Here is a 24,592-nt window from a genome sequence, read left to right as displayed (position 1 = left end):
CCCTCCTCCTTCATTTTCCTCTTTTGTATATATATATATTTTTTTTTTCTCTCGTCATACCAGTAACCTGAAAGCTGATTGTATGACATTCTGTATAGTAGTGTGTATATCTGTCTGTCTCTTATATGTATAGTAGTGTGTATATCTGTCTGTCTCTTATATGTATAGTAGTGTGTATATCTGTCTGTCTCTTATATGTATAGTAGTGTGTATATCTGACTGCCTCTTATATTTCATCATGATTTGTGTGCATGGGGTTCTCATCTTAAACAAGCGTAATGCTTAATGAGGGTTTCCAGTTTAGTAGACCTTGTATTGTGAATTTGTACTTCCATGTACTGTCATGTACTATTCTCATGTCTTTCTAAATAAACTACATCAATCAATCAATCAACCCTGGTTTCCTTTGCGCACGGGTGCTACGTCGCCATTGTCCCAGAGCCAAGTAAGATAGTACAAACAGCAGAGGGCGCTGTTTTTCATTCTTATTTGGTTCTGGGTTCCCAGATTGGCCTGGTCCAGACCAGGTTAACAGCCAGGTTTAACTAATCCTGATGTCTTTACTGTTCATTAAACAGTCAATCTGATCACAAACCAAAGAGTTTTTCACTTAATCCATTCGTTTATGTTGCCTTATTTTTATTAGCCTGCATTAAAATAACATACGGCAGGTACACGTTGCCATTAACACATTGGGTGCCAGAGGTTTATTAAAATATTATACGTTGAGTGCCTGCATTTCTTCCATCCACTTGCGTTATACGTTTCGTGCTGTGAGAAGCCCAGACGCGGAAGTGCATGTAAACAACGCGTGCGTGCGAGACGGCGGAGGGTCCCGACTAACGCCTGGAACAATAATATTTCCAACGCGATCCTCCATTGCAGCGTGATCGCCGATCGAAAACGGCTCGTTTCCACCACATTAAAAAGAAATGGAGATATTAAGCTTTTAGTCAAGGAGATAACATTGAAAACGCCGACCGGAAGGATTTTTGACATGGAGCCACATCCAGCCTCTTCTTCTCAGAAACTCCTTGGGTGATGTCAAAGTTTCGTTTTAGCGCCCCACGTGGGCCACTCGTATAAAAATAGAATTGGGTCAAAAACGGTCCGGACCGTTTTCGGCACTTCTCGTTTGGACCCTCAAAAACGGTCCGGACCGTTTTTGGCATTCAATGTGTTAAATGTCCACTTAAAGGTATCATGACATTCATTTTCACTTTTTTTATTTTCAATGTTTTATTTGGGGTTTTATGACCTCAATTACACCCAAAAAACCTGAACTTAGAACATTCAGTGGATTTTCTGTGGTCTGGGGTTTTCTGAATAATTAGGCTGAAAAGTAATCTGAGCTTGGCCCTTCGACAGTGAGGTCACAGTCGATTAATCCCGCCCACTCTCCTCCTCGCCCCTCCCCTCCCCTATCCTTTCCTTTGGGGGGGGGCGGAGCAGAGGCGATGATTGACAGGCAAAATCCCTCACCAGCGACACCCGCAGGCAAAGATTTCTTTTTTCATTGCAGTTGAAAAGGCTTTAGAAATGTGAGAGAAAAACACCTGCCATGGATCAATGGAATGGAATTTTCACTTAAAACTTTTTGTACACTTTTGAAGGACCAGGACAAAGACTTTGAATGTGGTGTAAAAGTGAATGTCATTAAACCTTTAAGCCCCATACTTCATTGTACATCAAATAACTAAAATATGTAGGCTGCACAACCTCATCATGACAGCTTGTAGATTGTAGATCGGCTATTTTTGCTATAAAAAAAAACATTTAGAAATTTTCTAAAATTGCTATTAAACATTATCACCATTATAATGTTTATGCTAATTATTTGTGAAGTCAGATAATGTTAGACCATCTTTTATGGCTTTATGCGCTACTGTATTTCCCTAAATGGTAGCCCGGCAGCAAATAGCCGCCGGGAACCAAATACCCGCCGGAGGTCTGACAGCATTTTGCGTATTAAGCGCTGGTCCAAGTAAACGCCGGGGCAATTATTAGCAGTTAAGCCTATTTTATACTTCGTTGCACGACAGTGTTGTGCAACGAAGTATAAAAATAGTAGATCTACAAGCTCACAACGCGTCGCGGACACTTTGTGAGCTTCTAGGTCTGCTATTTTTGCCACGCTATTCCTTATATCATCCAAGAGCGCCCGTCTGCAATGGAAATATCGGGAGTCGGGCCAAACCACACACTTACACGCAATGCTGATTAATATCCAGCAAGTAATAGAAATTAATAACTGCAAACAAATTCACTATCAATAGCTATCATACACAAGTAGAGAGAAGCTGTGACCTCACCGCTCTGATGGACAATAAATATATAATCCTTTCTCAAACAAGATCCATGTTCTGTTCTTTTGTCAACAATGATCCAAATGGGAAGTTTATTTCAGCAGCTAGACATTGCAACACTTTGACATTGTTTAAGCCCTGTTATAACGCAACACTTTGACATTGTTTAAGCCCTGTTATAACGCAACACTTTGACATTGTTTAAGCCCCGTTATAACGCAACACTTTGACATTGTTTAAGCCCTGTTATAACGCAACACTTTGACATTGTTTAAGCCCTGTTATAACGCAACACTTTGACATTGTTTAAGCCCTGTTATAACGCAACACTTTGACATTGTTTAAGCCCTGTTATAACGCAACACTTTGACATTGTTTAAGCCCTGTTATAACGCAACACTTTGACATTGTTTAAGCCCTGTTATAACGCAACACTTTGACATTGTTTAAGCCCTGTTATAACGCAACACTTTGACATTGTTTAAGCCCTGTTATAACGCAACACTTTGACATTGTTTAAGCCCTGTTATAACGCAACACTTTGACATTGTTTAAGCCCTGTTATAACGCAACACTTTGACATTGTTTAAGCCCTGTTATAACGCAACACACACACACAATTAAGTTAATTGCGTTCACCTGTTCTGCTGCTGTGTGTAACAGGGCAGATCCCCGCCAGGCCAGGTTTAAATGGTTTAAAAACAATTTAAAATTGTGAAAATAGCCGATCTACAAGCTATATTATTAATAATTAAGAATTACTATATTTGAAATAGTGAAAAATCAACTAAAGTCATAATTACTGCAAGTCCAATCACATTTCATTTGAATGAAAATAACTTGTCCAGGGCTGAATGTGACAAATAATGTTCTGGTACAGGTCGGTGCAAAAACTTGCCTGCAGCAAATAGTCGCCTGGTTCTTTTAAACGGCTGGTTCTTTTAAACGGCTGGTTCATTTAAACGGCTGGTTCTTTTAAACGGCTCGTTCTTTTAAACGGCTCGTTCATTTAAACGGCTGGTTCTTTCAAATGGCTGGGGTCCAAGTCAATTTTGTTAAATAAACGCCCGGGCTACTATTTGGGGAAATGCGGTATCTATTTTGCTAGGCCTAGGCCTATTTGTGGAATATATAACTGCATGCCACAATCACTGGAGAATACACACAGGAATATCTATAAATTAGTCATTAAACCAGTGAGATACTGTGTACGTCACAGTGAACTATGTTTGGTACCGTGTACGTCACAGTGAACTATGTTTGGTACCGTGTACGTCACAGTGAACTATGTTTGGTACCGTGTACGTCACAGTGAACTATGTTTGGTACCGTGTACGTCACAGTGAACTATGTTTGGTACCGTGTACGTCACAGTGAACTATGTTTGGTACCGTGTACGTCACAGTGAACTATGTTTGGTACCGTGTACGTCACAGTGAACTATGTTTGGTACCGTGTACGTCACAGTGAACTATGTTTGGTACCGTGTACGTCACAGTGAACTATGTTTGGTACCGTGTACGTCACAGTGAACTATGTTTGGTACCGTGTACGTCACAGTGAACTATGTTTGGTACCGTGTACGTCACAGTGAACTATGTTTGGTACCGTGTACGTCACAGTGAACTATGTTTGGTACCGTGTACGTCACAGTGAACTATGTTTGGTACCGTGTACGTCACAGTGAACTATGTTTGGTACCGTGTACGTCACAGTGAACTATGTTTGGTACCGTGTACGTCACAGTGAACTATGTTTGGTACCGTGTACGTCACAGTGAACTATGTTTGGTACCGTGTACGTCAGAGTGAACTATTCAAATAGATTTGTACAAAACTAGGGTTGATCTTCAGAGCTTGATCGTTTGTCCTTTTATTGAATTTTTCAAAGCATGCAATTCAATATTATTTAGGAAACATAAGTTTAATTAGTAAAACGCACCTTTAGTTTAGTTTATTAGCACATCGTTATAAAGAAATAGAAACAATACATAAACTAGAAAAAGTGCTCCTCGGAGCACAGGTCTCCGCCAGGTCAGGTAAGTTATTGTGGCCTCCTGGTGGCGCTATAATAGGCCAATGTGAAAAGTGTGGCATGTCTTCCTCGGCCTAGTGGGAATGTGCGTGCAAATTTTCACGGAAATCGCACGCCGCGTTCATGATTTGAGACATTTTGTTCAAAACGGACCAATCCTGCAAACTTTGGAAGTCAACCTTAGCCAATCAGGATGGAATATGAAATATCGGACAGATGCGTCTTGATCACATGACTATAGAGATACTGTGTACCGATTTGCGTGATGTTTGGATAAAATCTGAAGGATTAATATCCAAAAATGTATTTGACATAAGTCGGCCTCCTGGTGGCGCTGTAAAAAGCAGATGTGAAAAATGCAGTGCAGATGTTTTTCCTTGGTCTCTAGGGAGTAGGCGTGCAAAGTTTCACGCAGATCGGTGCAGTTATAGTTAAAAATGCAAATCGGCCTGTTATAGCGCCACCATGAGGCTGATGTGAAAACTTTTAAGTGCCATTTCTTCCTCGGCCTAGTGGGAATGTGCGTGTGAAATTTTATGGAAATGGCAAGCTGCGTTCATGATTTGAGGCAGTTTGTTCAAAACGGACCAATCCTGCAAACTTTGGATGGTAACCTTAGCCAATGAGGATGGAATATGGGAAATCGGACAGATCAGGGTTGATCACATGACTATAGAGATACTGTGTACCGATTTGCATGAGGTTTGGTTAAAAACTGTAGGAGTAATGGGGAAAAATGGGTTTTGCACAAATCGGCCTCCTGGTGGCGCTATAACAGGCCCATGTGAAAAAGGCAGAGGTTCTGAATTGGCATCCAGGGAGTGTGTGTGCACAGTTTCGCAGCGACCGGGCCAACGGTGCCGGAGATTTGGTGGTAACACACAGACAGGACGGACGGACGGACGGACACACGGACGGACGGACGGACAGGGGCGAAAACATACTCTCTCGCCATGCCTTTCGGCCTGGCGGAGACAATAAGTTACTGTGTGAGGAAAGGAAGAAGCCGGCAGGCTTAAATGGAATCCTTTCCGTAATGGAAGATCATTAACCTACCTTCATAGGGCGTGTCAGGTGGTCCTGCTATCTCCCCCTTCAGCTCAGTGAAGTTCTCGTCCACCAGATCCACCTTTATTTGGTTTTTGCTCGTCTGACGAATGTCAAGGAAAAGAAGACAAAACATAAGTTATTTTTCCCGAACCTCTGTCTCACATGTCTCACATGGGCCTGTTATAGCGCCACTAGGAGGCCGATTCTATCTGACATGGTGGAGGAGCACTTTTTCTAGTTTACAATGTAGTAATTTATCATAAGTTCTTTATCCAGAGTGACTTACAGTGAACAAGGTAAACACATACGTTATAATATAACAATATATAATAATATAATATAATATAATATAACTTAAAATAAACAAGGTAAACACATAGAATACAGAGAGACAGTGTAGTGTCTCAGTAAACTATAGGATCATAGAATACAGAGACAGTGTAGTGTCTCAGTAAACTATAGGATCATAGAATACAGAGACAGTGTAGTGTCTCAGTAAACTATAGGATCATAGAATACAGAGACAGTGTAGTGTCTCAGTAAACTATAGGATCATAGAATACAGAGACAGTGTAGTGTCTCAGTAAACTATAGGATCATAGAATACAGAGAGACAGTGTAGTGTCTCAGTAAACTATAGGATCATAGAATACAGAGACAGTGTAGTGTCTCAGTAAACTATAGGATCATAGAATACAGAGAGACAGTGTAGTGTCTCAGTAAACTATAGGATCATAGAATACAGAGAGACAGTGTAGTGTCTCAGTAAACTATAGGATCATAGAATACAGAGACAGTGTAGTGTCTCAGTAAACTATAGGATCATAGAATACAGAGACAGTGTAGTGTCTCAGTAAACTATAGGATCATAGAATACAGAGAGACAGTGTAGTGTCTCAGTAAACTATAGGATCACAGTTTAAACCAAGAACCTAGCATCAGTCTAAACTATATCATATCTAAACTAGAAAAAGTGCTCCTCGGAGCACAGGTCTCCGCCAGGTCAGGTAGGTTATTGTGGGGCAGCAATGTTCGGAATTAGCCAATCAGGATGGAATATGAACATTTTTATGGAACCATCTTGATCACTTGACTATATGTGTACCGATTTGCATGATGTTTGAATTTGTAGGAGTAATATAAAAAAGAAAAGTGTTGCAAAATTGGCCTCCTGGTGGCGCTATAATAGGGCAATGTTAAAAGGGTGGCATTTGTTCTTCAATGTAGTGCGAATGTGCGTGCAAAGTGTCGCAATCGGACGCTGCATTCATGATTTGTGGCATTTTGTTCAAAACGGGCCACTCCTGCAAACTTTAGATGTCAATGTTAGCCAATCAGGATGGAATATGAAAATTTTAAAAGATCCATCGTGATCACATGACTATAGAGATCAAGTGTACCGATGTGCGTGAAATTTGGATTAATTCTGAAGGCTTAATATAAAAAAAATTGTTTTACATAAGTCGGCCTCCTGGTGGCGCTATGAAAGGCAATGTGAAAAATGCAGGTCAGTTGTTTTTCCTTGGCCTCTAGGGAGTGTGCGTGCAAAGTTTCATGCAGATCGGTGCAGTTATAGTTAAAAACACAAATCGTCCATTTATAGCGCCACCATGAGGCTGATTTGAACATTTTCAAGTGGCATTTCTTCCTCGGCCTAATGGGAATGTGCGTGTGAAATTTCACGGAAATCGCAAGCTGCGTTCATGATTTGAGGCATTTTGTTGAAAACGGAGCAATCCTGCAAACTTTGGAAGCCAACCTTAGCCAATTAGGATGAAATATGGAAAATTGGACAGATCCGTGTTGATCACATGACTATAGAGATACTGTGTACCGATTTGTGTGATGTTTGGATAAAATCTGTAGGAGTACTGTCAAGAAGTGTGTTTTACAAAAAGCGGCCTCCTGGTGGCGCTATAAAAGGCTAATTTGAAAAATTTGGGGCAGAGGTTCTGCTCTGGCATCCAGGGAGTGTGTGCACAGTTTGACTGCGATCAAGCCAACGGTGCCGGAGATTAGCTGTACACAAAATGACAGAATGACGGACACACGGACGGACGGACAGACACACGGACGGACGGACACACGGACGGACGGACGGACAGGGGGCAAAACATACTCTCTCGCCATGCCTTTCGGCCTGGCGGAGACAATAATAATCTGTACATTTAAACTACATAAACTATAGGATCCCAGGTATCTGTTGACATCATGTAGTTCAGTGGTTCTCAAAGTGTGGTCCAGAGACCCTCAGGGTTCCTTGAGCATGGAACCAAATGGACCCTTACAGGTCTGTAACTCTGAGAGTGTACACAACTACACATAGAACCAAATGGACCCGTAAGGGTCCATTTGGTTCTATTTGTACATTCTCAGAGTTCAGGGGGTCTTTGGAATTAAAGTTTGAGAATCTGTTATTATTGTTGACACACACACACACACACACACACACACAGTCACACACACACACACACACACACACAGTCACACACGTTAGCTAGAGCAGGCTAACTGTTAGCATCAGGTTTGTTTACATGTTTACCACTCTGACTGTAAAACATAATAATAACATAATAAACTCTAAAGATAATAAAGAATAAAGATAATGAACCTCTTCACTCTTCAGAACCTCTTTAAACTCCCGTTTGATCCTCTGGACAGCGATGTTAGCCATGATGCTAACCCCGATGCTAACGGCCCTGGGCCGGACACACAGGGCGTCCCGCTCCGCTTTATGGATCTATAGATTAAAAGATGTTATCAGATCTATAAAACATCATGTTATCAGATCTATAAAACATTAAACAACACCATCATGATAACAACACCAGCAGCAGGTCACGTGACTTACTGTTGTTGATGTTTTTTTTTACCGGTGCTTTTAGTTTCACACACAGCGCCCCCTGCTGGACCCAGAGGAAAGGAGACCCTGGATTAATAAAGTAGTAAAGGCTTAGATCATGGATGTTATGCAAATGAGGAGGTGAACCATTAGTGCAGTGAGGGCTGTGTTCTCATTATCCGTTATTTTTGTCTTTTATGACAGCTGTTACGGCCTTGGCAGCTAAATCTATCCATATTTCTTTCTTTTAATTACATTGAGATTAGCTTCAATAATAATCCTCAATCGTAGCACTTACCTACAGTAGCCCTGATGACCATGCAGTCTTATGTAAAACTAAAGGTTAAAATGTCATTTAAATAGCATGTTGTGACAGATACCAGGTTCATGGTTTACCTGTGATCCTAGTTTACTGAGACACTACACTGTCTCTGTATTCTATGATCCTAGTTTACTGGGACACTACACTGTCTCTGTATTCTATGATCCTATAGTTTACTGAGACACTACACTGTCTCTGTATTCTATGATCCTATAGTTTACTGAGACACTACACTGTCTCTGTATTCTATGATCCTATAGTTTACTGAGACACTACACTGTCTCTGTATTCTATGATCCTATAGTTTACTGAGACACTACACTGTCTCTCTGTATTCTATGATCCTATAGTTTACTGAGACACTACACTGTCTCTGTATTCTATGATCCTATAGTTTACTGAGACACTACACTGTCTCTGTATTATATGATCCTATAGTTTATTGAGACACTACACTGTCTCTGTATTCTATGATCCTATAGTTTACTGAGACACTACACTGTCTCTCTGTATTCTATGATCCTATAGTTTACTGAGACACTATGCTGTCTCTCTGTATTCTATGATCCTATAGTTTACTGAGACACTACACTGTCTCTCTGTATTCTATGATCCTATAGTTTACTGAGACACTACACTGTCTCTGTATTCTATGATCCTATAGTTTACTGAGACACTACTGTCTCTGTATTCTATGATCCTATAGTTTACTGAGACACTACACTGTCTCTGTATTCTATGATCCTATAGTTTACTGAGACACTACACTGTCTCTATGTATTCTATGATCCTATAGTTTACTGAGACACTACACTGTCTCTCTGTATTCTATGATCCTATAGTTTACTGAGACACTACACTGTCTCTCTGTATTCTATGATCCTATAGTTTACTGAGACACTACACTGTCTCTGTATTCTATGATCCTATAGTTTACTGAGACACTACACTGTCTCTGTATTCTATGATCCTATAGTTTACTGAGACACTACACTGTCTCTCTGTATTCTATGATCCTATAGTTTACTGAGACACTACACTGTCTCTGTATTCTATGATCCTATAGTTTACTGAGACACTACACTGTCTCTGTATTCTATGATCCTATAGTTTACTGAGACACTACACTGTCTCTCTGTATTCTATGATCCTATAGTTTACTGAGACACTACACTGTCTCTGTATTCTATGATCCTATAGTTTACTGAGACACTACACTGTCTCTCTGTATTCTATGATCCTATAGTTTACTGAGACACTACACTGTCTCTGTATTCTATGATCCTATAGTTTACTGAGACACTACTGTCTCTGTATTCTATGATCCTATAGTTTACTGAGACACTACACTGTCTCTGTATTCTATGATCCTATAGTTTACTGAGACACTACACTGTCTCTATGTATTCTATGATCCTATAGTTTACTGAGACACTACACTGTCTCTCTGTATTCTATGATCCTATAGTTTACTGAGACACTACACTGTCTCTCTGTATTCTATGATCCTATAGTTTACTGAGACACTACACTGTCTCTGTATTCTATGATCCTATAGTTTACTGAGACACTACACTGTCTCTGTATTCTATGATCCTATAGTTTACTGAGACACTACACTGTCTCTCTGTATTCTATGATCCTATAGTTTACTGAGACACTACACTGTCTCTGTATTCTATGATCCTATAGTTTACTGAGACACTACACTGTCTCTGTATTCTATGATCCTATAGTTTACTGAGACACTACTGTCTCTGTATTCTATGATCCTATAGTTTACTGAGACACTACACTGTCTCTGTATTCTATGATCCTATAGTTTACTGAGACACTACACTGTCTCTGTATTCTATGATCCTATAGTTTACTGAGACACTACACTGTCTCTGTATTCTATGATCCTATAGTTTACTGAGACACTACACTGTCTCTGTATTCTATGATCCTATAGTTTACTGAGACACTACACTGTCTCTGTATTCTATGATCCTATAGTTTACTGAGACACTACACGGTCTCTCTGTATTCTATGATCCTATAGTTTACTGAGACACTACACTGTCTCTGTATTCTATGATCCTATAGTTTACTGAGACACTACACTGTCTCTGTATTCTATGATCCTATAGTTTACTGAGACACTACACTGTCTCTGTATTCTATGATCCTATAGTTTACTGAGACACTACACTGTCTCTCTGTATTCTATGATCCTATAGTTTACTGAGACACTACACTGTCTCTCTGTATTCTATGATCCTATAGTTTACTGAGACACTACAGTGTCTCTGTATTCTATGATCCTATAGTTTACTGAGACACTACACTGTCTCTGTATTCTATGATCCTACAGTTTACTGAGACACTACACTGCCTCTGTATTCTATGATCCTATAGTTTACTGAGACACTACACTGTCTCTATGTATTCTATGTATGTGTTTACCTTGTTTATTGTAAGTCACTCTGGATAAAGAGCTTCTGATAAATTGCAATAAATAAAGCATTAAACTGAACTTGTTCAATCCAGTCATTGGACATTTAATGGAAAATGGTTCATATAAACAATAAACCAGCAGTTAGTATAGTAATAATAGTTATAAACCAAGATTCTAATTCAATTTATATAGTAATAGTTATAAAGCAAAACTTAAATCCAATTCTGCAGCAAAACAAAACATTTCCTCAGCAACACTGACAATTTCATGTTCTTTCAATATTTAATATTCAACATAATATGATCTCAAATGTTGTGAAACCTTTCAGTGCTGTTGGTCAAATATTATTTAACATAATGACAGATACATGTTTATCCAGTTATACCTTCAAACCTTTCATTTCAAGGTCTCCCCCATAACTCAGAGAGACGTTACTGAACAAACACTCTAAAAGCATTATTACCATCACAATATAAGGCTTTAACCTTTTAACAAAGAAATATCACTGACATCACCTTTAAGACGGGATGCTAGAGAATGGTCATAACAGTCTGTCAGGGCTGCTAGTTAGATTCCATAAACATTATTCACTGATTCATCATCGTTGTCAAATGTTTTTTTAGTTATTTATTTTTAAAGGTCAGTGGGTCAGGTGTCAGGACAGGGATTGGTTGATGGTAATTTTGTCGTTAGTACTCAGGGCAGGGATTGGAGGATGATCATGATGTCATCAGTACTCAGGGCAGGGATTGGAGGATGATCATGATGTCATCAGTACTCAGGGCAGGGATTGGAGGATGATCATGATGTCATCAGTACTCAGGGCAGGGATTGGACAACGATGATCTTCTCATTGAGGCAGAATCGGTGCAGGACGTTGAAGAGGTTTTCTGCACAGCGAGACACCTGGCGCTCCATGGCCAATCGGAAGTCCTCCTTCACGCCCTTAGTGATGCCGCGCGTCACCGTGTGATGTCTGAAATATAAACCCATCCATCATTATACTGTTTAGATCAGCCGTTCATACACTCCTAAGAAAAGAGTTCGGTTACTTTCATTCGGTCGATTATTTCTCCCCTTCAATAATACCAATACTTTGTTGTTATATTATCATTGGAAAGACTGATTATTCACCTTTACAACGAGGTAAGGATGGTGCATTTGTGGAATGAGCAACACAGCTAAATGTGTGGGTAGTAGCCTCCCAAAAAAATGCCCTGTTTCACCATGGGTACTATCCTGAAGAGACAAACGTGGCACCTGTGACTGACACACACCTGTGACTGACACACACCTGTGACTGACTGACACACACCTGTGACTGACACACACCTGTGACTGACTGACACATACCTGTGCCTGACACACACCTGTGACTGACACACACCTGTGACTGACACACACCTGTGACTGACTGACACACACCTGTGACTGACACACACCTGTGACTGACTGACACACACCTGTGACTGACACACACCTGTGACTGACTGACACACACCTGTGACTGACACACACCTGTGACTGACACACACCTGTGACTGACTGACACACACCTGTGACTGACACACACCTGTGACTGACTGACACACACCTGTGACTGACTGACACACACCTGTGACTGACACACACCTGTGACTGACTGACACACACCTGTGACTGACTGACACACACCTGTGACTGACACACACCTGTGACTGACTGACACATACCTGTGACTGACACACACCTGTGACTGACTGACACACACCTGTGACTGACTGACACATACCTGTGCCTGACACACACCTGTGACTGACACACACCTGTGACTGACACACACCTGTGACTGACACACACCTGTGACTGACTGACACACACCTGTGACTGACACACACCTGTTACTGACTGACACACACCTGTGACTGACTGACACACACCTGTGACTGACTGACACACACCTGTGACTGACACACACCTGTGACTGACACACACCTGTGACTGACTGACACACACCTGTGACTGACTGACACACACCTGTGACTGACTGACACACACCTGTGACTGACACACACCTGCCAGCACTTGAAGCTCAAAACTAGAGTGAATACCAACGGAAGAATATTGCAGGGGATTTTGGCAAATTTTTGAGGGGCTGTTAGCTGTGTTGCTCATTCCACGAATGCACAATCCTTGCAATTTATACCACATTGTAAAGATGACTAATCAGGCTTTTCAATGATATAAAATACAATGCAAATTGGTATTATTGATTGGATAGAAATAATCGACCGAAATAAAGTTTCAGAACCTTTTTTAGGAGTTTATCTCCTGATAGAAGACATACTGTCCATAACTGATAGAAGACATACTGTCCATAGAAAGAATAAGACACAAATAACATGAAATAATAAAATTAATAAAACTCAGAAACAACCTGCTGCTTTAGGGGGCGTGTCCTCAGAAACTACTAGGGAGGGGACCGAGACCACGGGGGGATGATTTACCACGTAACTCCAACGGCGCTGAGTCGCCTGAGGCCTGAGGCCTGAGGCGACTTCTCAACGTTCGGCTCGCTCAACGTTGCCTCTCGTGGCTCAAGTCCGTTTCAGACGCAGTGCCTCCGTCGTTGTAACAGTTTTTGGACGAACTACTTCCTAACTTAATATTATGGGTTGTAGTCTGTTCTCACCAAGTGGTCCGCCTCGCTGGGGGCCACAGTGTTTTGGGGCCGCAGTGTTTTGGGGCCACAGTGTTTTGGGGCCGCAGTGTTTTGGGGCCACAGTGTTTTGGGGCCACAGTGTTTTGGGGCCACAGTGCTTTGGGGCCACAGTGTTTTGGGGCCACAGTGTTTTGGGGCCACAGTGTTTTGGGGCGACCGTTCCGGTTAGCGCTTCAGCTAGGCTAGTTGTGCTAATAACACGGATGACAGGTTCCAACATTGTGGGAATGGTTAAAGTGACTGTGGACATGACATCCAATCCAAAGCCTTCCTTTCTGTGGACACGCCCCTTGAAAGGCTTTTCTGAATAAGAATCATCCGAATCAAAAGGACATCAAACATTTTCCACAAATGAAATGAAGACGTGAAATGAAAAAATCAATCAATGGATAAATAAATAAAAGTTGTAATAAGAACAAAGAGCAGAACGGCTCAAACATCCCGACAGGAAATCAAAGGACAGCGAACGTCTGTCGATGTGAACATGACATGAAGGGGGGAGGGGGGAGGGGCGGGGCCTGGGTGGGCGGGGTACCTGTCCATCGTCTGCACCCCTTGTAGCAGAAGGGTGTTTAACTCCGCCCCCAGGGCGGGGCTAGGGCTCCTATAGGACACGGACATTCAGACTGACAGTCAGACAGTGATGCAATCAGGCGTCTTAAAGGTGCAGTGCAAGTTAACCCGAGGCCTTCTAAATCACTAGTTCTCAAACAAAGCCAAGGACCCCCAAATTGACGTGTATTTGGCCACGGACCCCTCATCTGAAAATGCTTTGTGCCAGGGACCCCCAGAGGAGAAGATTTATGTTAAAAACAAAAATCATAATTATTTAAAGAAATTATTAAAAACTTTCGATATAAAAATAGCAGATATACAAGAAGAACAAATAGCTCTATATTGTGATAGTAATCATTGTTATAGAGTGTGTGTTCAGTAACAGTGTTAAATAGCTCTATGTTGTGATAGTAATCATTGTTATAGAGTGTGTGTTCAGTAACAGTGTTAAATAGCTCTATGTTGTGATAGTAATCATTGTTATAGAGTGTGTGTTCAGTAACCGTGTTAAATAGATCTATATTGTGATAGTAATCATTACTATAGAGTGTGTGTTCAGTAACAGTGTTAAATAGCTCTATATTGTGATAGTAATCATTACTATAGAGTGTGTGTTCAGTAACCGTGTTAAATAGATCTATATTGTGATATTAATCATTGTTATAGAGTGTTTGTTCAGTAACAGTGTTAAATAGCTCTATATTGTGATATTAATCATTGTTATAGAGTGTTTGTTCAGTAACAGTGTTAAATAGCTCTATATTGTGATATTAATCATTGTTATAGAGTGTTTGTTCAGTAACAGTGTTAAATAGCTCTATGTTGTGATAGTAATCATTACTATAGAGTGTTTGTTCAGTAACAGTGTTAAATAGCTCTATATTGTGATAGTAATCATTACTATAGAGTGTTTGTTCAGTAACAGTGTTAAATAGCTCTATATTGTGATAGTAATCATTACTATAGAGTGTGTGTTCAGTAACAGTGTTAAATAGCTCTATATTGTGATAGTAATCATTACTATAGAGTGTGTGTTCAGTAACAGTGTTACATAGATCTATATTGTGATAGTAATCATTACAATAGAGTGTTTGTTCAGTAACAGTGTTACATAGATCTATATTGTGATAGTAATCATTACTATAGAGTGTGTGTTCAGTAACAGTGTTAAATAGCTCTATATTGTGATAGTAATCATTACTATAGAGTGTGTGTTCAGTAACAGTGTTACATAGATCTATATTGTGATAGTAATCATTACAATAGAGTGTTTGTTCAGTAACAGTGTTACATAGATCTATATTGTGATAGTAATCATTACTATAGAGTGTGTGTTCAGTAACAGGAGTCTCCATGTCTCTCCAGCTCTTTCATTAAATACATTTTCAGGTCAGTGAGAGAACTGAACTGTGTTCCAGTTCATTTATTTGTGTCATTACTTCCAATTTCACTTGTTTATCCTGTATCCTGTAATACAGGATACAGGATAAACAAGTGAATATGCCCCCTATTCCCGCATATCTGTCTAAATACCTCTTTGGTACCACCCACCCATAAAACAAACATGGGCAAATTCTCCTTCTACAGCACTGCCACCCAGGATTGGAATAGTCTAACCCCATCCCTCAAAAAATGCAGTTCGCTGGGCTCATTTAACACATTGATTGCCAAGAACGAGTTAACTCGTTTTTACTCGTTTTTAAAATCCATCACTTGATTGCCAAGATCGAGTTAACTCGTTTTTAAGATTTTTTTTTTTTTTTTTTTTTTAAGATCTAGACTGCTATCCACTTCCTTGCATGAAACTGCAAAAAATCTGAAATAATTCTGGCAGTCAAAGAGCCTTAAAAACTCACCTTTCAGGAGGCCAAAAGAGGAGGTAGTACGATTTTCCCGTTAGACAGACGTTCCCCTGTTCTTGTACATATAGTTTTTTTCCCCCTTTAGTTTTGTTGTTGTACGTAGTGTTACTTTTTGTATTGATATTTGAACTGTGGTGCCACTATATATGTCTATGAATTGAATACCAAGGCCCTCATTGGAAACAAGACCGCAAGGACTTTCATGAACGGACCTGTTAGACACAGTATTTTAAATTTAATTGTGCTGTTTTACATTTTTTGCCTAATAAAATATTCAATCAATCAATCAAATTCTCTCTCCTGATTCACTGACATTGGTATCCAGACATGAAAATGTATTTTCTGTAGAGCTTGAGAGACAGGGAGATCCCTATTACTGAACAAACAGTCTATAGCAATGATTACTATCACAATATAGATCTATTTAACACTGTTACTGAACAAACACTCTATAGTAATGATTACTATCACAATATAGAGCTATTTAACACTGTTACTGAACAAACACTCTATAGTAATGATTACTATCACAATATAGAGCTATTTAACACTGTTACTGAACAAACACTCTATAGCAATGATTACTATCACAATATAGAGCTATTTAACACTGTTACTGAACAAACAGTCTATAGCAATGATTACTATCACAATATAGAGCTATTTAACACTGTTACTGAACAAACACTCTATAGCAATGATTACTATCACAATATAGAGCTATTTAACACTGTTACTGAACACACACTCTATAGCAATGATTACTATCACAATATAGAGCTATTTAACACTGTTACTGAACAAACACTCTATAGTAATGATTACTATCACAATATAGAGCTATTTAACACTTCAGTTAAAAAAGAAATATCATACTGCACCTTTAACTTCTACAGTAATGACAGAAAGAGAGATCAGACCCTAAGTTTGTACCATGAACCCTGTTTTATCTTACAGTTCATTATCACTATTATTATTATTATTATTATTATTAAAAGAAGGCGAAATGTTTCCCACAGGTCATGTTTAGTTTAGTGTACACTACAGCAGACATATTGTAAAGAAATTGGTTATCTTCCTTACTTCCTTCAACAGGTTGTTACCAATGATACTAATGAAGGCTCTGTTCCATTCTGGTCAAACAGAGTCAGGGTGTTGCCTCACATGGACCCTTACTGGTGTGTAACTCTGAGAGTGTACAAATGGAACCATGTGTACACTCTCAGAGTTATGGGGTCCTTTCAATTAAAAGGTTTGAGAACCACTGTCACTGTGTTACACTAAATGGAACAGAGCCTTCATTAGAACCACTGTGCTACACTAAATGGAACAGAGCCTTCATTAGAACCACTGTGTTACACTAAATGGAACAGAGCCTTCATTAGAACCACTGTGCTACACTAAATGGAACAGAGCCTTCATTAGAACCACTGTGCTACACTAAATGGAACAGAGTCTTCATTAGAACCATTGTGCTACACTAAATGGAACAGAGCCTTCATTAGAACCACTGTGTTACACTGAATGGAACAGAGCCTTCATTAGAACCACTGTGCTACACTAAATGGAACAGAGCCTTCATTAGAACCACTGTGCTACACTAAATGGAACAGAGCCTTCATTAGAACCACTGTGTTACACTGAATGGAACAGAGCCTTCATTAGAACCACTGTGTTACACTAAATGGAACAGAGCCTTCATTAGAACCACTGTGCTACACTAAATGGAACAGAGCCTTCATTAGAACCATTGTGTTACACTAAATGGAACAGAGCCTTCATTAGAACCACTGTGTTACACTAAATGGAACAGAGCCTTCATTAGAACCACTGTGTTACACTAAATGGAACAGAGCCTTCATTAGAACCACTGTGCTACACTAAATGGAACAGAGCCTTCATTAGAACCACTGTGTTACACTAAATGGAACAGAGCCTTCATTAGAACCACTGTGCTACACTAAATGGAACAGAGCCTTCATTAGAACCACTGTGTTACACTAAATGGAAAAGAGCCTTCATTAGAACCACTGTGTTACACTAAATGGAACAGAGCCTTCATTAGAACCACTGTGCTACACTAAATGGAACAGAGCCTTCATTAGAACCACTGTGCTACACTAAATGGAACAGAGCCTTCATTAGAACCATTGTGCTACACTAAATGGAACAGAGCCTTCATTAGAACCACTGTGTTACACTGAATGGAACAGAGCCTTCATTAGAACCACTGTGCTACACTAAATGGAACAGAGCCTTCATTAGAACCACTGTGCTACACTAAATGGAACAGAGCCTTCATTAGAACCACTGTGCTACACTAAATGGAACAGAGCCTTCATTAGAACCACTGTGTTACACTAAATAGAACAGAGCCTTCATTAGAACCACTGTGTTACACTAAATGGAACAGAGCCTTCATGAGAACCACTGTGTTACACTAAATGGAACAGAGCCTTCATGAGAACCACTGTGTTACACTAAATGGAACAGAGCCTTCATTAGAACCACTGTGTTACACTAAATGGAACAGAGCCTTCATTAGAACCACTGTGTTACACTAAATGGAACAGAGCCTTCATTAGAACCACTGTGCTACACTAAATGGAACAGAGCCTTCATTTAAATCATTGGTAAGAACTGTGAAGGAAGTAAGGAAGAGGCCCAATTTCTTTACAATATGTCTGCTGTGCATAGAGCCTATACACAGCTGTAAAGACACACAACTCTAAAACTACACGAAACAACACATTCTGCTTAATAAGATAAAATACAAAGCCAACATGCTGACTGAACAGCTCTGAAATGGGAGGGGCTTACTTGATCAGCATTCCTTGATTGGGCAAAAGTTCCAGCTGGATCCGCCCCCCTTCTGGAGTGCGCAGGTAGGCGAACTCTTCCAGCATGTCGATGTCTGAAGACCTTTGTTAAAGTCATAACACCAAACCTCCATGTTTGTAGTCTTTTAACTAAAGGCATAATGTGAAACCTCCATGTTTGTAGTTTTTTTATTAAAGGCATAATGTGAAACCTCCATTTTTGTAGTTTTTTAATTAAAGGCATAATGTGAAACCTCCATTTTGTAGTCTTTTAATTAAAGGCATAATGTGAAACCTCCATTTTTGTAGAATGTGAAACCTCCATTTTTGTAGTCTTTTAATTAAAGGTATAATGTGAAACCTCCATTTTTGTAGTCTTTTAATTAACTCTTTGACTGCCAGAGTATTTTCATAAAGTACTCCCCCAGTGCCAGCAATTTTCGTGTTTTTTTATTTTTATATTTTGAATTTTTCTCATGAAAATAATTTAAGGACACATAATTTAAAGACCCAGCACAAATCCGCCACTAGAGAGCAGCACATGACAGCTTGATCAGGTCATTGGGTCTCTCTCACCCTTCTTGATAGATTAGACAGGGAAAAACATGAAAACGGATGTGACGTCGTCCCAGATTGTTTTGATCGGCCAAAATTACGATGTGATACACGACGGCGATGACTGATCGTCACCCAGACCATAGATTATAGAAGAGAACCTGTCCGTTTGTCCGTTATACCGTGTGAAAACCCGTTTAATTACCTATTTTGGACGAAAATGACTGGGGAAAAAAATCAAAAACCGGAAACGGAATCCAGGTCATGAAACCGGATGCAGATGTCCGTGAAGTAAGTGGAACTCGAGAATAACATTGAATATTAAGCAGCATAGTGCAATCAGAGATTAAACAATGAACGCGCGTCCAGCGCGTCGAACGCGTCGACGGCCAACTGGACAAAGTAGCACTTGACGCGTTATCGCGTCGTCCGCAGTCAAAGAGTTAAAGGCATAATGTGAAACCTCCATTTTTGTAGTCTTTTAATTAAAGGCATAATGTGAAACCTGCATTTTTGTAGTCTTTTAATTAAAGGCATAATGTGAAACCTCCATTTTTGTAGTCTTTTAATTAAAGGCATAATGTGAAACCTCCATTTTTGTAGTCCTTTAATTAAAGTTAAGTTGAAGTAAAAGGTTAAAAGGTTAAAAGGTTAAAGGTCAAAGGTTAAAGGATACTGGTGACGTAGTTGAAGAAGTTCTCGTACTGGAAACTTCCCTGCTGGCAGATCTTCTCCACCGCCTTCAGGAACAGCGCCTCGCCCTGCGGCCAATCGTGTTGCAGGAGCACGATCACATGACCTAGGGACAGGTCGTCACGGGTGTCTGTGAAGGCTCGCGGCTGATTGGACAGAAACACGAGGGGAGGGGTAAGGGTTAAAGTAACCTTTAAAGGGGTAGGTATTATTATTATTATTATTATTATTATTAACTGACCTTAAAACAGGCCAACATCAGCTGTAGACAGAACGGCAGGACAGCTTTACTCGTGCAGGGGAGCAGGCGAAGGTCATGACCTGGAAATGATTTATAAACATCTGTTTAAATGATTTATAAACATCTGTTTAAATGATTTATAAACATCTGTTTAAATGATTTATAAACATCTGTTTAAATGATTTATAAACATCTGTTTAAATGATTTATAAACATCTGTTTAAATGATTTATAAACATCTGTTTAAATGATTTATAAACATCTGTTTAAATGATTTATAAACATCTGTTTAAATGATTTATAAACATCTGTTTAAATGATTTATAAACATCTGTTTAAATGATTTATAAACATCTGGAAACCTAGAAGTGATTAATACACTCATCTGTTTACCTATAAATGATTTACAAACATTAGTTGGTCCAGTATGATAAAACATCTGTGCATCTAGTAATTAATATGCATCCACTTATCTAGAATTAATTAAACATCACATGTATTATTCAAACTTATCCTTCAATGAATGTACAGTAATTATCTATGTTAATGACTGCATAATGTACAGTAATTATCTATGGTAATGACTGCATAATGTACAGTAATTATCTATGGTAATGACTGCATAATGTACAGTAATTATCTATGGTAATGACTGCATAATGTACAGTAATTATCATGAGCTTGTAGATCTGCTATTTTTGAAAAATCATTAACATTTGTGCAAATCTTTGAATATATATATTTTTATAAAGCGAACATTTGTAACTCAAATCCCTGGAACAACATATTTTGAGATATTTTTTCTTTCTTTTAAAAAAAAAAAATGGATTTAGAAAATATTTTAGAATCGGCCTCAGCTCTACAAACGAAATATCTGTAACATGTGTAAGATAAACCCTACTGGACATCACATGCAAATAATCAGATATGGGCCAAAAGGTCAACGTTGTCAAACGTACATCCTTTAGTACATGAATAATGATCAGTGAGTTTCTATAAAAAGATATAAAAAGATGTCTCACCTTTCCGGGGTTTATTTTTAACCCTGCTGCTCTGCTCCTCTGAGCTCTTCAGGAGATCCTGGTTTGGAGGAACCAGAGAGGCGACCACATCCAGCACCTTCTCACAGGCCATCTGATCAATGACACATCTAATCAATACATCTGATCAATGACACATCTAATCAATACATCTGATCAATGACACATCTAATCAATACATCTGATCAATGACACATCTAATCAATACATCTGATCAATGACACATCTAATCAATACATCTGATCAATGACACATCTGATCAATACATCTGATCAATGACACATCTGATCAATACATCTGATCAATGACACATCTAATCAATACATCTGATCAATGACACATCTAATCAATACATCTGATCAATGACACATCTAATCAATACATCTGATCAATGACACATCTAATCAATACATCTGATCAATGACACATCTAATCAATACATCTGATCAATGACACATATAATCAATACATCTGATCAATGACACATCTAATCAATACATCTGATCAATGACACATCTAATCAATACATCTGATCAATGACACATCTAATCAATACATCTGATCAATGACACATCTAATCAATACATCTGATCAATGACACATCTAATCAATACATCTGATCAATGACACATCTGATCAATACATCTGATCAATGACACATCTGATCAATGACACATCTGATCAATGACACATCTAATCAATACATCTGATCAATGACACATCTAATCAATACATCTGATCAATGACACATCTAATCAATACATCTGATCAATGACACATCTAATCAATACATGTGTGTGTGTGTGTGTGTGTGTGTGTGTGTGTGTGTAGTCGGACACGGACATGACAGGCAGCGAGGCGAGCGGGGGAAACTCTTTCTTATTGGCTTTCAATACTTTGTTTGGTCGTATTCTGGTTGCACAACTTGCACTCAATGTTTACATGACGCTTGAATTTTGTCTGAAGACAGAAAATAAATATCAGCTTTTGACAACCATTTCCTTGTGTTTCTTGACAATTTGGCGGTGAGCGCCCTCTGGTGGATATAATGGTATCCTGTCTTTACAATAACAAGTCATTTTCTATGGGAATAAAAATATATAATAATAATAATAATATGATTTCTGAGGAATGTTGACAGCCCTACAGAGCAGATGTACAAGTTAACTGTCAAGGCGATGTGACGGCGACATCTGTTGTCAGACGATGTTGAACTTGTCCGCACCACACAACTATGGCACTAAGCCATTATGAGCACTTTAATTAAACCTATATACCTTTCACTATACATTGATCGCCGTACGTCCATTATTTGGTCTACACCGCGTTGATAAATGAGGGCCAGTGTGTATATGTTATAATGGGTGTCTATGTGAGTGTGTACATAGTGACAGTGTGTATACGTTATAATGGGTGTCTATGTGTGTGTGTGTAGTGTGTGTACATACTCGGTACTCTCTCAGAGCATAGTGACAGTGTGTACATGTTATAATGGGTGTCTATGTGTGTGTGTGTAGTGTGTGTACATACTCGGTACTCTCTCAGAGCATAGTGACAGTGTGTACATGTTATAATGGGTGTCTATGTGTGTGTGTAGTGTGTGTACATACTCGGTACTCTCTCAGAGCATAGTGACAGTGTGTACATGTTATAATGGGTGTCTATGTGTGTGTGTAGTGTGTGTACATACTCGGTACTCTCTCAGAGCATAGTGACAGGAAGCTTGTTGAATCACAGATCTGTGCATCTCCACACTGGTTTGACCCCTGACCTCTGGACTCTGACCCTGACCCTGAGGAGGCTGAACACTGTTCATCTGATGTAGAGAAGATAGAGCCTTACCGTACTGACCCTGAAATATATAAAACATATACATGAATATATACATGAATATATACATGAATATATACATTAATATATACATTAATATATACATAAAAACATGAATATATACATGAATATATACATGAATATATACATGAATATATACATGAATATATACATGAATATATACATAAAAACATGAATATATACATGAATATATACATTAAAACATGAATATATACATGAATATATACATGAATATATACATGAATATATACATAAACATATACATAAACATATACATAAACATATACATAAACATATACATAAACATATACATTAATATATACATTAATATATACATAAATAAATAAATATATACATAAATATATACATTAATATATACATAAACATGTACATAAATATATAGATAAATATATAGATAAATATATACATATATACATAAACATATACATAAATATATACATAAATATATATACATAAATATATACATAAATATATACATAAATATATACATGAATATATACATAAACATATACATAAATATATACATTAATATACACATTAATATGGTAAAGATAATATAAGGACACATTCAAGTATCTGAAAACGTATAAAGTCACACTTTGATGACACAGTGTTGTCATTGTGTTGTTAGGTGAGGGTTAGACAGTGTTGTGTCATTGTGTTGTTAGGTTAGGGTTAGACAGTGTTGTGTCATTGTGTCTAAAAACATGTTTGTTTTTTTCATTTTCTGAAAAGTTTATATTTTGGACATAGCTGGTTTCTGCCCGACAACAGAGATATATAACATACACTTTATTAGACATTAATAAGTACATAAATACCTGATAAATGATCATGTCACTGATCTTTATTAGACATTAATAAGTACATGAATACCTGATAATGATCATGTCACTGATCTTTATTAGACAGTAATAAGTACATAAATACCTGATAAATGATCATGTCAGTGAGGAATATTCTGAACCACAGCCAGCTGTCTGTCTTCCAGGACGCACACATCTTCTTAAACTCTGGAGTCAAAGTAAAAGAAATAAAAAAGATGTTAGAATGGCCTGGAAGGAATGTAAGTTATACCCTTTATTTTATTAAGGGTTAGGGGTTAGGGTAAGGTCATAGGGTAAGGGTTAGGGGTTAGGGTAAGGTCATAGGGTAAGGGTTAGGGGTTAGGGTAAGGTCATAGGGTCAAAAGGTAAGGTCATAGGGTAAGGGTTAGGGTAAGGTCATAGGGTCATAGGGTAAGGGTTAGGGGTTAGGGTA

General features: G+C 38.7%; 2 protein-coding genes across 6 annotated transcripts in view; both read right to left on the bottom strand.

Annotated features, from left to right (window-relative positions):
* The window catches only part of LOC308076253 (ubiquitin-conjugating enzyme E2 K-like), a 34,457-nt gene extending 26,228 nt beyond the window's left edge, over window positions 1-8,229 (bottom strand). The window contains exons 1-2 of the mRNA XM_080416464.1: window positions 8,002-8,229; window positions 5,397-5,490 (exon numbers count right to left, since the gene is read on the bottom strand). Of these exons, the coding sequence (XP_080272590.1) occupies window positions 5,397-5,490; window positions 8,002-8,064 (157 nt within the window). The 5' untranslated portion in view covers window positions 8,065-8,229. The remainder of the gene's footprint in view (window positions 1-5,396; window positions 5,491-8,001) is intronic.
* Window positions 8,230-11,081: 2,852 nt separating this feature from the next.
* Window positions 11,082-24,592, bottom strand: part of ints10 (integrator complex subunit 10) — a 62,317-nt gene continuing 48,806 nt past the window's right edge. For all 5 annotated transcript variants that reach the window (XM_080416444.1, XM_080416448.1, XM_080416446.1 and 2 more), the window contains 7 exons: window positions 24,263-24,345; window positions 23,151-23,312; window positions 21,443-21,554; window positions 20,421-20,500; window positions 20,163-20,325; window positions 18,933-19,026; window positions 11,082-11,970 (listed from right to left, as the gene is read on the bottom strand). In XM_080416444.1, coding sequence (XP_080272570.1) covers window positions 11,814-11,970; window positions 18,933-19,026; window positions 20,163-20,325; window positions 20,421-20,500; window positions 21,443-21,554; window positions 23,151-23,312; window positions 24,263-24,345 — 851 coding nt within the window. In that variant the 3' untranslated portion in view covers window positions 11,082-11,813. The remainder of the gene's footprint in view (window positions 11,971-18,932; window positions 19,027-20,162; window positions 20,326-20,420; window positions 20,501-21,442; window positions 21,555-23,150; window positions 23,313-24,262; window positions 24,346-24,592) is intronic.

This window comes from Gymnoscopelus braueri (assembly GCF_963280865.1).
Source record: "Gymnoscopelus braueri genome assembly, chromosome: 20".
NCBI classification, from domain to species: Eukaryota; Metazoa; Chordata; class Actinopteri; order Myctophiformes; family Myctophidae; genus Gymnoscopelus; species Gymnoscopelus braueri.
Note: the sequence above shows the minus strand (reverse complement) of the source record. Positions and strands in the feature narration are given on the sequence as shown.